General features: G+C 55.6%; 1 protein-coding gene across 2 annotated transcripts in view; it reads left to right on the top strand.

Annotated features, from left to right (window-relative positions):
- BRSK1 (BR serine/threonine kinase 1) overlaps positions 1 to 15,427 on the top strand; it is a 21,070-nt gene continuing 5,643 nt past the window's right edge. Inside the window, exons 1-16 of one of the 2 annotated variants that reach the window (XM_043437062.1) lie at positions 1 to 585; positions 2,027 to 2,121; positions 2,213 to 2,298; positions 4,314 to 4,454; positions 7,819 to 7,935; positions 8,014 to 8,047; positions 8,138 to 8,206; positions 9,727 to 9,873; positions 11,448 to 11,479; positions 11,759 to 11,929; positions 12,606 to 12,703; positions 12,921 to 13,080; positions 13,306 to 13,366; positions 13,885 to 14,251; positions 14,726 to 14,774; positions 14,868 to 14,991. In XM_043437062.1, the coding sequence (XP_043292997.1) occupies positions 450 to 585; positions 2,027 to 2,121; positions 2,213 to 2,298; positions 4,314 to 4,454; positions 7,819 to 7,935; positions 8,014 to 8,047; positions 8,138 to 8,206; positions 9,727 to 9,873; positions 11,448 to 11,479; positions 11,759 to 11,929; positions 12,606 to 12,703; positions 12,921 to 13,080; positions 13,306 to 13,366; positions 13,885 to 14,251; positions 14,726 to 14,774; positions 14,868 to 14,991 (1,887 nt within the window). In that variant the 5' untranslated portion in view covers positions 1 to 449. Of the gene's footprint in view, positions 586 to 2,026; positions 2,122 to 2,212; positions 2,303 to 4,313; positions 4,455 to 7,818; positions 7,936 to 8,013; positions 8,048 to 8,137; positions 8,207 to 9,726; positions 9,874 to 11,447; positions 11,480 to 11,758; positions 11,930 to 12,605; positions 12,704 to 12,920; positions 13,081 to 13,305; positions 13,367 to 13,884; positions 14,252 to 14,725; positions 14,775 to 14,867; positions 14,992 to 15,427 lie in introns of those variants that run through there. The other variant, XM_043437063.1, reaches the window with a different exon arrangement.

The following is a 15,427-nucleotide window of genomic DNA, read 5'->3' on the forward strand; positions in this document are numbered from 1 at the left end:
CGGATGGTGATGTCAGCGTGCCGGAGAGAAAGGACGAGGTGGCGGGGGGAGGCGGAGAGGAGGAGGAGGCGGAGGAGAGAGGGCGCGTGGGGGGGCGGGGGGGACCTCGGCCTGCAGCATCCGCCGGCCCGCACCTCAGACCCCCCCCAGCGGGGGGAGGCGCAGGAAGGGGGGGGCCGGCCAGAAACGGGCTGGGGAGGGGGGGCCGCGCAGCCCCCCCGGGCCATGCTGACTCCCGGGGCCTGACCCCCCCGGGCCAGCCCCCCCTCCCCCAACTCCGCGGCCCGCCAACCGGGGGGGCCCAGCCCAGCCCCCTGGGGACCCCCGGAGAGGTGGGGGGCAGCCGGGGGGGCCGGGACGGAGCGGTCGCCGGCCCCCACCGGAGGGACGGGGCGACTGGCCGCAGGGGGGGCGGCCGGGGGGCCGGTCGGGCCGGGACCAAGGGCATCATGTCGTCCGGGGGCAAGGATGGGGGCGGGGGCTCCCCCGCCTACCACCTCCCACACCCACACCCACACCCACCCCAGCATGCCCAATATGTGGGCCCCTATCGGCTGGAGAAGACGCTGGGCAAAGGACAGACAGGTGAGCCAGGGGAGGGGGCACCCGGGGTGGGGGTGAGGGGGGATGAGGGCAGAGGGCGGGACTCCCGGGCCCCCCCCCCCCCCCGAGCCCCTCTCAGAGAAGGGACTCGGGTTCCAGACTGCCCGATCCCCAGGCTGAGGGGGTGAGGGGTCGGACTCTGGGGTCCCGACTTCTGGGGGAGGTGTGGGGCCCAAAGGCTCCCCTGCTTTGGGGGCAGAGGTTGGAGGGTCCGGCCCCAACATGGGCAAGGAACCTCGGCCTGCAGCCAGGATCCCGGCCGCCGGGAGCCCAGGTCCTTGGTGCAGTACAGCCGCAGGCTGGGGTGAGGTGCCGGCATGGGGGTGCGCCTCCCGAAGCGGCATCTCTCCGCACTGTCCTCTGGCCGCGGAGGGCCTCTGTTGGGGTGACAGGGGCACTGAGGCTGGGGCGATGGGGTCTCCAGCATCCTGCCCTTTCTCCAGCATGCTGGCTCAGAGTGGGGACGGGGAGGTGGAAAGGTGGATGCAGGAGGCAAATCCCTCAGGGGTGGGCGGTCATCTTCTGTTGTTGCTTAATCTCTGTAACCTCTTTCCTGCCAGGTGGGCGCTGGGTGGGGGTAAGACAGGAGCTGAATATCTGAGTCCTGGGCCAGAGCTTCGGGATCAGGGGCCAGGCCTGGGGGAGGGTCAGACTCCGCGTCCCAGGGCAAAAAGTGTGAAGGTGTTGCTGACTTCAATTCCTGAGTTGTGGGGGAGGAAGGGGCCATAAGGCTGGACTTAAGGGTCTGAGGGAGGAGGGGCTGGGGGCTCGGACTCCTGGGTCTGAGAGTGGAGGGGGCTGGGGGCCTGCATTCCTGGGTTTGGGGCTTAACCTTGGGGAGTGGGCATACCCTTGGAGTGTGCATGCTCCCAGCTGCAGCTGCTGTTTTTGAAAGATCAAAGAAAGGACTTGAGAGGTCCGGGTTTGAGAGGAGGTGGAGGAGGATGGTCTGGGAAGGGGGCAATCACAAGATTATATTCCCTGGGAGACATGGTGTCTCCAGAAGATTAAAGGGCAGAGAACTCAAGTGATGGGCAGAGAGAGGTTTGTCTGAAGGAGGTAGACTGGAGGACACAAAACTGTGGAGGCTCAGTGAGGCAAGACGGTGTGGAGAGGTGAACTGGAAGGGGCACACGGGAAGGATGGAGAGTCCAGGGTGGCTGTGGAGGGAGGGGGAGGCAGGTAGGTGGAGGGACAGCCAGAAGGGACAGAATTGGACAACAGGGAGTGGAAAGAGAGTTGTGTGTGGCGGGAATGGCTGCTGTCAGCCCCCAGGAGTTCAGGTCAGAGTGATTCGGGCCAGGAGGGGAAAAAGGAGGAAGCAGGGTGGTGGGGGGGGTGGGTGGCGTGGTGGTGCTTAGGAGCCAGAGGTGGGGAGACTGCCCTGGGAGCACTCCCCACATTTTCTGTCCCATTCCCCCAGGTCTGGTTAAACTCGGGGTCCACTGCATCACGGGCCAGAAGGTGGCCATCAAGATCGTGAACAGGGAGAAGCTGTCTGAGTCGGTACTGATGAAGGTGTGTCTGTGTGCTGGGGGAGAGGGGGCCCTTTGGGGCTGGGGACAGGGAGGGAGGCAAGGCTGACTGCCTGCCGTTCCTTTTCCCCCAGGTGGAGCGGGAGATAGCCATCCTGAAGCTCATCGAGCACCCGCATGTCCTCAAACTCCACGACGTCTACGAGAACAAGAAATATTTGTAGGTATTTATAGACACCCAGCCCTCCATGCATCCTCCCCAAGTTCCCAGGGTGGGACGTTTCCAGAATCAAGGCCTGGAGGAGCCAGGGGAAACTTAAGCTCTCTTGGCCGGGCCACTGAAGGTCCAGTCTGTCTCTACTGCACAAGGACAACCCCCCCACACACACACTCATAATCCTCTGTGTTCCCATGCTGACCTGGCCTGATGCTCTGGGCCGATTGTATCCTGGCAGCAGGGCAGCTAAGCCTGAGCCGTCCCCGTGCCCGATGGGGGACAAGGTTGACCCTCCCCCTTCCTCCCCAGGCCCCGTCCCTCGCTCTGCTGCGCTGTGGGGAACACTCTGTACCGCATAATCTGGGTGCCCTTAGCCAGATCTGACTTGCTAAGGGCAGATCCCCCTGCCCTTCCCATGTGCTAGGGCAATGGAGCCTAACTCAGCCCCAGGCTCAGTGAATCCTGCCTCTTCCCAAACCCTTTCTCTGCAGCATTGGAGGCTTCCTTCCTCCCGCAGCATAACTCTGGGTGCTATAACTGGACACCCCAACAATGGGTCTGCTCAGGAGTTCTGAGTCTGTATCTGGAAGTCGATTACCCCCCTTAGGTTGGGGGTGGGGTCCAGCTGTCCCGGCTCCAGACAACAGGCCTTTGTCTGGACTCTGGTGACCCAAGGGACAGCTGGACTGGGCAGCAGGAGAGGGGACACCCCCCCTGCGCGACCTCGCAGTCCCCAGTTTAAACTGACTCCAGCACCCATCAGAGGCTGGATTTCCCCGGGAAGGAAGCTGCCCCGGCCCCAGGCGCTCATGGGATTTGTAGTCCTCAGGCTTTCCCCAGGTGTGGTGGCAGGGAGGGGCCATTGTTGCCCATTGGTGGAGCTATCACTCTCACTCCACCATCCTTGTGGGGAGGGAGGGCCCGTGGGACTTCTGTCTCACAGAGGAATCTCAGCCTTCCACTGAGCTCATAGAAATTGAGCTTTTGTTTTCCTGGGGCTGATGGGAATTAGAGGTTTAGCCTCCCAGAGCCTGATGGGATTTGGAGTCTTTAAAATCCAGGTGGCTGATGGGAATTAGGAGTCTCCATGTCCCAGAGCCTTATGGGAGTTGGGAGTTTTTAACCTCTCAGGACCTGAAGGGAGTTGCAGTCTTTTACTTCATGGAAGTTGACTTAAATTGGTGCACAAGCCAATCTGTTTTTGCCAACAATTAATGAGAATTCTAGTTTCTTCATCTCAGAGACATGGGAATAAGAGGCTTGCCTTCCCAGGGGCTAATGGGAGTAGGTGGGGGTGGCATGGTCTTTATTGACTGAAGTCCTGTGAGAATCGGGGGGATCTCTTTCTTCCAAGTGCTAATGAAGTTGCCTTATCTCCGGAAACAACTGGAATTCAAAGTATTAATACTCTTGAAGTTGACATGGGAATCTGTGCTGCCAGGGGGCTGATGAGAATTCAATTTTGACTTCCCAGAGGCTGATGAGACTGTCTCTTTCTCTCAAGGACTGATGGGAATTGAAGTCTTTACTTCCCAGGGGCTGATGGGAGTTGTAGTCTTTACCTCACAGATGTTGACCGTTTGGATTAGTACACATTGCGAGTGTGATTGCCCAAGAATAGATTAGAATTCCATTACCTGCATCCCAGACACTAATGAGAATGAGAACTTTGGCTTCCCAGAGGCTGATGGAAATACGGGGCTTTATTTCCTAGGGGCCTGTGAGAATTGGGATCTCTGACCTCCAGGTGCTAGTGGAATTGCCTCATCTCCTGAGGAAAACTAGTCACAGTGTTGACCTCTGGAGTTGGCATGCTGGCCAGGGCTAATGGAATTGAGTTTCTGCTTCCCAGAGGCTAACGGAAATTGGAGCCTCCTCCTCCTGGGGACTCGTGGGAATTGGGGTCCTCTGCCTCCAGGGCCAATGGCATTGAGGGCTTGTACTTTTGGAAGAAGGAGGTCAGGCTCTTGGTCCTCCACATGCCCCTTGCAGCCCTCTGCCCCCTCCGTGTCCCCCAGGTACCTGGTTCTGGAGCATGTGTCTGGAGGTGAGCTGTTCGACTACCTGGTAAAGAAGGGGAGACTGACCCCCAAGGAGGCCCGGAAGTTCTTCCGCCAGATTGTGTCAGCGCTGGACTTCTGCCACAGCTACTCCATCTGGTGAGGGGCAGCTTGGGGGCGCAGCTGGGACAAGCATTACCCAACAGGCAGGCCTTGAAGCCAGAGTGCTACAGCCCGCTTTTCCAAAATTAAGATATAAGTCACACGTCATAGGGAATTCCCTGGCAGTCCAGTGGTTAGGACTCCATGCTTCCACTGAAGGGGGCACAGGTTCAGTCCCTGGTCAGGGAACTAAGACCATGCAAGCTGCGCTGTGTGGCAAAAAACCAAAAGAAACAAACAAAAGAGCTTCCTACAGCATAAAATCCATCCTTCAGAGTGCACAATTCGGTAGTTTTGTGCATATTTGCAATGATATGCATCACTACTATGTAATTTTAGAACATTTCATCACCCCAAAAATCATTACCCTGTACCCTTTAAGCAGTCATCTCCCCCCGCCCCCAGCCTTGGGTAACCACTAATCTACTTTCTGTCTCTGTGGATTTACCTATTCTGGACATTTCCTATCAATGTGGTCTTTTGTGGCTGGCTTCTTTCACTTAGCAAAATGTTTTCAAGGTTCATCCATGTTGTAGTATGTATCAGTACCCCATTCCTTTTCATGACTGAGTAATATTCCATTGTATGGCTCTGCCATATTTTGTTTATCCATTTACCAGTTGGTGAACATTTTGGTTGTTTCTTCTTTCTGGCTATAATGAATAATGTGGACATATGAATATTTACATACAAGTTTTGGTCTGTGACCTATGTTTCCAATTCTCTTGAGTATATACCTAGGATCAGAATTGTTGGGTAGGGCTTCCAAGGTGGCTCAATGGTATAGAATCAACCTGCTAAGCAGGAGATGCAGGTTCGATCCCTGGGTTGGGAAGATCCCTTGAGAAGGAAATGGCAACCCACTCCAGTATTCTTGCCTGGAAAATCCCATGGACAGAGGAGCCTGTCAGGATACAATCCATGGGGTCATAAAAGAGTCGGATACAACTTAGTGACTAAACAACAACAGAATTGTTGGGTCATATGGGAACTCTATATTTAGCCTTTTAAAGAAGTGCCAAAAAATAAAGAAAGAAAGAAGTGCCAGCCCATTTTCCAAAGCAGCTGCGTCATTCAGCATCCCCACCGGCAGTCTCTGAGGGTTCCGATCTCTTGCCAACACTTGTTATTATCTGACTTTTTGATTCTACACATCCTAGTGGGTGTGAAGTGGTATCTCATTGTGGTTTTGATGTGCATTTCCCTGATGGCTAATGATGTTGAGCATCCTTTCATGTGCTTATTGGCCATGTGTATATCTTCCTTGGAGAAATGTCTGTTCAGATCCTTTGCCCATTTTTAATTGAGTTATTTATCTTTCTATTATTGAGCTGTAGGAGTTCTTTATTCCAGGAATGAGGGATGACTCTAGGAATAACTCCCAAGAGTTGCTTATTCTAAGAAAAAAATCTTTTTATCAAATGCATATTTTTTTCAAGTAATTTCTCCCAGTTTGTGACATGCTTTTGCATTTTTATAACAATATCTGGGAAAAGCAAAGGTTTCACATTTTGATGAAGCCAGTTTGTTGGGTTTTTTTTTTTTCATTTTACAATTCTTTTTTTTTTTTTTTTTTTTTTTATTAGTTGGAGGCTAATTACTTCACAACATTTCAGTGGGTTTTGTCATACATTGATATGAATCAGCCATAGATTTACACTTATTCCCCATCCCGATCCCCTCTCCCTCATTTTACAATTCTTGTTTTTTCTCTCCTATTTAAGAAATATTTGCCCAAGGACCTCCCTGATAGTCCAGTGGTTAAAACTCCATGTTTCCACTGCAGGGCACATGGGATAGAGCCCTCCTTGGGAAACTAAGATCCCACATGCCGTGGGGTGTGGCCAAAAAAAAGAAAAAAGAAATATTTGCCTAGCTCAAAGTCATAAGGTTTCCTCTGAGGTATTCTTCTAGAAGTTGTGTAGTTTTAGCTCTGGCATTTAGGCTTGAGGTCCATTTCAAATTAATTTTTGTATATGGTGGAGGGTAAAAGCTGAGGGTCATTTTTTTTTTTTTGCATAAGGACGTCCATATGAAAAGATCTTCCTTTCCTCATTCAGTTGCTTTCAGCTCTCAAAACAAGATATTCAATATGCAGCATTTTAATGATTAATTAAGGTGCAAAATAGAAGCCTCCAGTTCATCTTTCAGCCTCATTTGTTTGTACACCTCCCTCTCTGGGATACGGGATTGGAGATGGGGTGAGGATCAGGCTGAAGGGGCTGAGACCTAGGACCAAAGCTTGGTGATGAAAAGGCAGCCCATTTAAACTGTCAACACCTCCCTGTTGACAGGTGTCAGGACCCTGACATTAAAGACACTGGCCTCCAGGGGGCGAGAGTCAACAGATTTCTCAAGTCTGACCCAGTTAAGGACCTCTTCCAACAGAAACTATAAAACCTTCTGCCCCACCTCCCCCGGGACATCATTAACCCTTACATACTAAGGAGTTTGTCCCAGGGTGGGGGGTGAGGGGTGGGGGGGCGAAGGAGGAACCAATGATGGGCTTTAGTTGACAGTATTTTTTTTTAATTTATTCTTCAGTATTGAAATATTTGATTTTTGTTTTGTTTTTGGCTGGGCCATGTGGCGTCTTAGTTCCCTGATCGGGGAATCCAACCCCTGTTCCCTGCAGTAGAAGCTGGGAGTCCTAACCACTGGACCACCAGGGAATTTTCTGAAATATTTGAATTTTTCAAAAAAATTTTTTTATTTCTTTTTGGCTGTGCAGGGGCTCCTCTCTAGTTGTAGTGCGAGAGCTTCTTGTTGCGGTGGCTCTTGCTGAGGGGCAGAGGCTCTCAGGAGTGCGGGCTTCAGTAGCTGCCCCTCTTGGGCTCTAGAGCGCAGACTCAACAGTTGTAGCCCAGGGGCTTAGTTGCTCCGCGGCACGTGGGATCTTCCTGGATCGGAGATCAGACTCCAGTCTCCTGCATTGGCAGGCGGATTCTTTACCATTGAGCCACCAGGGAAGCCCTGAAATATTTGAATATTTTCAGAGCCAGCTCAGTATCAGCCCTGCTTACCTCAAAAAAAGATTACTTTGCACATACTCAAATATCTGTGGATAAAATGATACACCATCTGGGGGTCTCCTGCGAAATCACCCAGTGGGGAAAGGAGCGCGTATGTAGGGGTGGAGATAAGATGCACCTCGAGCTGATAACGGGTGAAGCTAGTGGGTGGGTACATGGGGTTTCCTACATTCTTGTCTCTGCTTTGGGGCGTGTTTGCAAATGTCCCTAACTAGAGGTTGCCAGACACGTTCCCCCTCTGAGAAATAGTGAACAGGGGGTGGGGTTGGGGGGTGGTCCTCAGACTCCGGGTAGAGGACGGAGGCCTGAGCCCCACCATCCTGTCTCAGCCACAGAGACCTGAAGCCTGAAAACCTGCTTCTGGACGAGAAAAACAACATCCGCATCGCAGACTTCGGCATGGCATCCCTGCAAGTGGGGGACAGTCTTCTGGAGACCAGCTGTGGGTGAGTGGGGGGCCGCCACCTGTGCCCCAGGGAGCAGGTAGAAGCCCGCCAGAGGCTCACACCCCCTCTGTCCCTCAGGTCCCCCCACTATGCGTGCCCGGAGGTGATTAAGGTGAGCGAGGGGCAGGCAGAGGGGGAGAGGAGCGGGCGGGGGTGGGGGGCCCGGGAGAGGTGAGCTTCAAGGCCGCCCTTCTCCACCCAGGGCGAGAAGTACGATGGCCGCCGGGCTGACATGTGGAGCTGCGGAGTCATCCTCTTCGCCCTGCTCGTGGTAAGGCCGTCCTTGCCTCTCCCCACCCCATTTCTAGAACAGTCCTCCGCCTGCTGGAAGCACAGAACATCTACTTCCACCCTCAACTCAGGGGTTATCTCCCAGATATTTAACTGGTACCAGGAAAGTGTGGGGGGGGGCTATTTACCAACAGAGCAAAATCCTGGGGGCACCCCTCTCTGTGCCCGGAGCTAACTATCCAGTCACAGAACCGTGAGAAAGTCTGGAGGGTCCCCTGGGAAGGGATGGGGCGGCCAGGAGGACTTGGAGCACTCGGGCGAGCAGCTGCTTACTAACTGATCCTAGGGTGTAGTGATTAATAGGGCCTTCCCTGGTGGCTCAGTGGTCAAGAATCCGCCTGCCACCGCAAGAGACGCAGGTTCAATCCCTGGTCCGGGAAGATTCCCCTGGAGAAGGAAATAGCTACCCACTCCAGTATTCTTGCCTGGGAAATCCCATGGACAGAGGAGCCTGGTGGACTACACTCCGAGGAGTCGCAACGAGTCAGACAATACAGCGACTGAACAGCAACAACCGGATTAATAGAACCTACTGGGGGACATGAGCTCTGACTACAGGGCCTTTGCACCTACTGTCCTGTCCCTGCCAGCCCTGTTGCTCACCTGGTTAACACTAGAGTTCTTGTAGCTCTCAGCTCAATCGTCGCCCTTCCAGGAAGCCTCCCCAGGGCCCCCTCCCTCCCGCCATGAGGTCAGATTTCCCAGTGGGAGGCTGTCTGCTCCCTGGCGGCTAACAGAGTTGTCATTGTGTGTGTAAGTCCTTGAAGGGTGTCTCTCTGTGCTCGCCCCTCCTCTTCCAGGCACTGGATTTAGGGTTCCCCTCCCGAAAGCCTGGTGGAGTTCACCTCCAGATCCTCAATGAATTACATCTGCAGAGATGTAATTGTAAACAGGGTCGTTGTAAACAGGGTCACATTCTGAGCTTCCGGGTAGACAGGAATTCTGGGGGGACACCAGTCAACTTGCTACACCCCCAGATTCCCACAGGCCTCGCTTGGCCTGGTCTGCCTAGTTCAGCCCAGTGTCACCTCAGGCACCCAGGCACTGTACAGCTGTTTGCTGCATCACCAGCCTCTCCCACTCCTGCAGGCGGAGCTGCAGGCGGTCAAGGGCTTGCTTTGTTCACCACTGGATCCCCCACCTGTAAGGAGGCTCGGTCTTTGTGGAATGAATGAAGATTACCTACCCCTCCCTAACCTGGGGAGAAGCATGTTTTTAAAGGACAGCCTCCAAGCTCCAACCCCAGCCTTTTAGGTGCTGGACACACACCGCCCATCGCCAAATCACTGTTCTGCCACTTCTGAGCCAGGCGGTCTTGTGCAAATGGTTGGATGCCTCCATGCCTCAGTTTCCCCATCTGTAAAGTGGAGACAGCCCCCGCTCCCCACCTCCCGGGGCTTGTGGCGAGGACTGACCGTGTCACTGCGTGTGAAGCACTTAGGCACTCGTCTGGTATACACTGAGCTCTGTGTGTAAGGGCTCCTGTCATTCCTCACGCAGGGGGCTCTACCCTTCGATGATGACAACCTCCGCCAGCTGCTGGAGAAGGTGAAACGGGGCGTCTTCCACATGCCCCACTTCATCCCTCCAGACTGCCAGAGCCTGCTGCGGGGGATGATCGAAGTGGAGCCCGAGAAAAGGCTCAGCGTGAGTTGGGGGACGGGCATGGAGGGACGGTGGGAGGTGGGGACAGAGTCCCCGGGGCGTCATGGAACAGGTTTCCAGGGCCCGTCCCTCTGTCCCCGAGGTGACGGCTGGGAGCGGGGTCGCTGGCTGAGCCCCATGCTGCGTCCTGCCCGCCTGCCACTCCAGACTGGGGAGGAGGAAACACCACACACAACGTGCACACACCACACCACACCACACACACACACACACAAACGCGAGAGGATGCATGTGCATAGTGGACACACACACAACACCACACCACACACACACACACAAACATGAGAGGACATATGTGCATAGTGGACACACACACACACCCCCCACACCACACCACACACACACACACAAACGTGAGAGGACACATGTGCATAGTGGACACACACACACACCACACGGACACACACCACACCACACACACACACACACAAACGTGAGAGGACGCATGTGCATAGTGGACACACACACACACCCCCCACACCACACCACACACACACACACAAACGTGAGAGGACACATGTGCATAGTGGACACACACACACACCATATCACACCACACACACACACACAAACGCGAGAGGACGCATGTGCATAGTGGACACACACACACCACCACGCACACACACACACACACACACACACACGAGAGAACGCATGTGCATAGTGGACACACACACACCACACACACACACACACACACAAACGTGAGAGGACACATGTGCATAGTGGACACACACACACACCACACACACCCACACCCACACCCACACACACACCCACACACACACACACACAACACGAGAGGACACATGTGCATAGTGGACACACACACACACCACCACACACACACACACACACGAGAGGACACATGTGCATAGTGGACACACACACACCACACACACCCACACACACAAACCACACACACGAGAGGACACATGTGCATAGTGGACACACACACACACACACACACACACACACACACACACGAGAGGACACATGTGCATAGTGGACACACACACACACACACACACACACACACACACGAGAGGACACATGTGCATAGTGGACACACACACACACCACACACACCACACCACACACACACACAAACGTGAGAGGATGCATGTGCATAGTGGACACACACACCACACCACAAACAAAGACACAGACACACACCCGGGAGGCCGCATGTGCGTACTGGACAAACACACTGACACACACACACCCCACACCAAGAAACACCCCCGCACCCCCCCCCGCAAAAAAAAAACCTGGGAGGGCGCATGCGCATACTGGCCCTTGCAAGGCCACGTGGGCAGGATGCCACTGCGCATGCGCATGCGAGAGATGTCGCCAGGGCCCCCGCCCCCCCCTACTCCGCAATAGTCAGGCTGCGCCGCGAGCCGCCACTAGGGGGAGACATGAGCCGGCGTGCTACCCGCCCTTTTGGGGGGCGCATTAGGGATCCCCCAACGCCACCTAGGCAACTTTAATTGCGCACCTGCTGTGTTCAAACGACCTCACTTCTGCTTCTCTACCAACCACGCCCCTCACAGCTGGAGCAAATTCAGAAACACCCCTGGTACCTGTGAGTATGGGGGAACTGGACACCTGGGTCCTGGGGGAAGGAGAGGACCCCAAATATCAAGGGCCCCCAAAGTAGGAGAGCCTGCTAGGGAGCTGGGTGCCAAGGGTCCTGAATGAGGAGGGGCTGGGGGTCTGGACTCCTGGATCTGAGGTGGAGGTGTGCTGGGGCCCTGACTCCAGGGTTCCCAATAAAGGAGCAGGCTGGGACGGGAGACCCCGGAGCCTCCGCTTTAGGAGACATAGGAGACGCCGGGTTCCCTACGATTCTTCTCCTCCCCAGGGGCGGGAAACACGAGCCGGATCCGTGCCTGGAGCCAGCCCCGGGCCGCCGCGTGGCCATGCGGAGCCTGCCGTCGAACGGAGAGCTGGACCCGGATGTCCTGGAGAGCATGGCTTCACTGGGCTGCTTCAGGGACCGCGAGCGGCTGCACCGGGAGCTGCGCAGTGAGGAGTACGACCCCCCCCCCCCCATCCTGACAGACACCCTGGCCACGTGGGGTGAGGGGGTCCCCCAGGACCCTGCTGGGCGCCCACAGACAGAGCCCCCTTGTGGGGAGGCCTGGCCACTAGAAGGGGCGTGGAGCTGTTCCGGGGGAACCAGGCGGAGGTGGCTGGTAGGACCAGTGGGGAGAAGAAAGGATGCTGAAAAGTATGAATAGCTGCTGAGGACGACTCAGCGCCTCACATAGTGCTTAGGTACAGTAAGTGCTCAGAGGTTGAAGTGAAAGTGTTAGTTGTTCAGTGGTGTCCGACCCTTTGCCACCCGCATAGACTGTAGCCCGCCAGGCTCCTCTGTCCATGGGATTCTCCAGGCAAGAATACCGGAGTGGGTTGCTGTTCTCCAGGGGATCTTCCCCATCCAGGTATTGAAGCTGGGTGTCCTGCAGTGCTGGCAGACTTTACTGTCTGAGCCACATCAGCGTCACTATTATATCATTGAGTAAAACGAGGCTGAGCTGTATACTGAGACCAAGGGGCCAACCCTATTGATACCTAGGAAAATGGAGCCATCGGCAGACAGCCTGAGTGCACTGAGCTCCACTGAGCCACAGACACAAGGAGGGAATGAGACCAACCCTGGGACCTGACCTCTGACCCCAGTGCTCTCCTGCCCCCGCCCCCCTTAGGGAGAACCAAGAGAAGATGATATACTACCTGCTTTTGGATCGGAAGGAGCGGTACCCCAGCTGTGAGGATCAGGACCTGCCTCCCCGGAATGATGTTGGTGAGAAGGGCAGTCCGGGGAGTCCAGACCCCAGATTCCCCAGGGAGGGACGGAGGGGCTGCAGGCCTTGAGCTTCTAACTTTAGACTCCCTGAGTTGCCCCGAGGCCCTTGTCAAAGCCCCTCTTCACTCTGAGCCTCAGTTTCCGCGTCTGTATGAGTGTCATGCCCAGCTGCACCAGTGCACCCTCTGATCAGGATGATACTCTCGGCCCGCAGACCCACCTCGGAAGCGTGTGGATTCCCCCATGCTGAGCCGTCACGGGAAGCGGCGGCCAGAGCGGAAGTCCATGGAAGTCCTGAGCATCACAGATGCTGGGGGTGGTGGCTCCCCAGTGCCCACTCGACGGGCCCTGGAGATGGCCCAGCACAGCCAGAGGTGAGGGCCCCTGCCCCTCCCCTGGAATGCACAGCCCTGGGTGGAGAGAGAGTTCAGGGCTCCAGCGCTGCGGCCACCTCAGAGGTGCTGCGTGACTGGGACAAGTCTCCTTCCCTCTCTGGGCCTCATTTCCTCATCTTGAAGGAGTGTGGAAGGGAGAAGACATCCGAGCCTTCTGAAACCCTCCCACCTGATTTTTTTCCCCTTAATCTGTTCTGGAAACAGATCCCGTAGTGTCAGTGGAGCCTCCACTGGTCTGTCGTCCAGTCCTCTGAGCAGCCCAAGGGTAAGGCCAGGTCCCAGATGGATTAAGGGGGGTAAGGGAATGAAGACCCTGTGGAGCAAAGCTGAAGCAGCAGAAATTATAATTCCCATGAAGTCCTGGGACATTGCCTCCTTGTCCCCAAAGAGCCAAAGACCCAAGGCCTTGTTAGTATCTTAGTCCACTGACCGACCATTTCCCATGTCATTTCCCATGTTGGGTTTTCAGTGTGCTTGAAGGGTCCCATTTATTCATTTAGCTAAAGTTAGTTGAGCACCTACTCTGTTCTTGTCACTGCTGGGTTTACAGTCCCTGAGCATGATAGAAAAAGTCCCTGCCCCCAACTCAACAGTGGGGGTGGGGGTGGGGGTGTTGGGGAAATAATTGGACTGCAAGTTCCATCATGCTTTGGGGTGCACGTGTGTGTGTGTGTGTGTGTGTGTGTGTGTGTGCGCGCGCGCGCGCACGCACGCACCTGTGGGGCTCCTAGGGTGTCCTGGGAATTGTAGTCCACTCTTTCACTTGACTCCACTGCTCTACAGAGTCCAGTGTTTTCCTTCTCGCCGGAGCCCACTGGAGATGAGGCCCGGGGTGGGGGCTCACCGACTTCTAAAACGCAGACGCTGCCTTCTCGGGGCCCCAGGGGTGGGGGTGCCGGGGAGCAGCCCCCGCCCCCTAGTGCCCGCTCCACCCCCCTGCCCGGCCCCCCAGGCTCCCCGCGCTCCTCCGGGGGGACCCCTTTGCACTCGCCCCTGCACACGCCCCGGGCCAGCCCCACTGGGACCCCAGGGACAACGCCACCCCCCAGCCCTGGCGGCGGAGTCGGGGGAGCCGCCTGGAGGAGTCGTCTCAACTCCATCCGCAACAGTTTCCTGGGCTCCCCCCGCTTTCACCGGCGCAAGATGCAGGGTACGGGGGTCCTTTGAGGGTGAAGGGTGTGGGACGTGTACTCCTGAGTCCTAATGTGGGGTGGGGGCTGGGGTCTAACATCTGGGTTCCCAGGAAGGACCAGGCTAGGGGCGTGGACTCCCACGACCTATGAGAAGAAGCTGTTGGGAGCAGAGATTAAGGTGCTGGGGAGAGGCAAGGTCGAGCCTACAACTCTGGAGGAGGAGCTCGTCAGAAGGACATCCCCCTTCAGTGCCGTGGCTCACCTTCCCATTGGCTCATGGCTAACAAGCTCCACCCCCAGAAGGCGTGGCCCAAGCAGGGAGGGGCCACATCCCTGGGGAGAACGTCACGCAGCGCACATGCCTTTTGGGGTTTAACTGCTGGGAAGTGAACAGACTCTGGGGTCTGGAATCCCTGGGTGGAGGTCCCTGCTGGCCTGTGTGCTGGACACCAGGTGATGGACACGTGTTGACCTTGCTCTGTCTTCCCCAGTCCCCACTGCCGAGGAGATGTCCAGTTTGACGCCAGAGTCCTCTCCAGAGTGAGTCTGACAGGGAAGGGAAGAGAGTGGATGGAAGGGGTGATTCCGTTAGCCTCCTCCCAACCCACCTCCAACCTATCTGTTCCCACTCAGGCTGGCAAAACGCTCTTGGTTCGGGAACTTCATCTCCTTGGACAAAGAAGAACAAATATTCCTCGTGCTAAAGGATAAACCTCTCAGCAGCATCAAAGCGGATATTGTCCACGCCTTCCTGTCGGTGAGGGGCGTGGGTCCCCATGCACCCTGGCTTCCACAGAACTACAAATCCCAGCAGCCTCTGGGGTCCACCTCCTTAGTGCTGGCCTGGGGTCCACCTGGGGCTCATGGGATTTGTAGTTTTTTAGCCAGAGTTGGTTGTGGAGACAAGGAGCCAGGTATATTGCGCCCTGGGGCCTGGAAGTGAGAAATAAGATCCGGAATTACTATTCCCTGCATGTTAGCATCTACTGAGGACTAGTGAGTTGCCATTCCCCTACCACCAGGTCTGAGATTGGCAAAAGGAACTATCAATACTTCTTCTAGTGGACTCAGGGGTTGTCTGCTGGGTCCTGTGGTTCTTTGCCCAAGGAGCTCATGGGACTTAACGTTTCTGAGACAGATGTGACTTTGGGCAGGGTTTGTGGAAGAAGGAAGGAATTCGTTTACGGTGGTCC

This window comes from Cervus canadensis, chromosome 18, assembly GCF_019320065.1.
Source record: "Cervus canadensis isolate Bull #8, Minnesota chromosome 18, ASM1932006v1, whole genome shotgun sequence".
Taxonomy (NCBI): domain Eukaryota; kingdom Metazoa; phylum Chordata; class Mammalia; order Artiodactyla; family Cervidae; genus Cervus; species Cervus canadensis.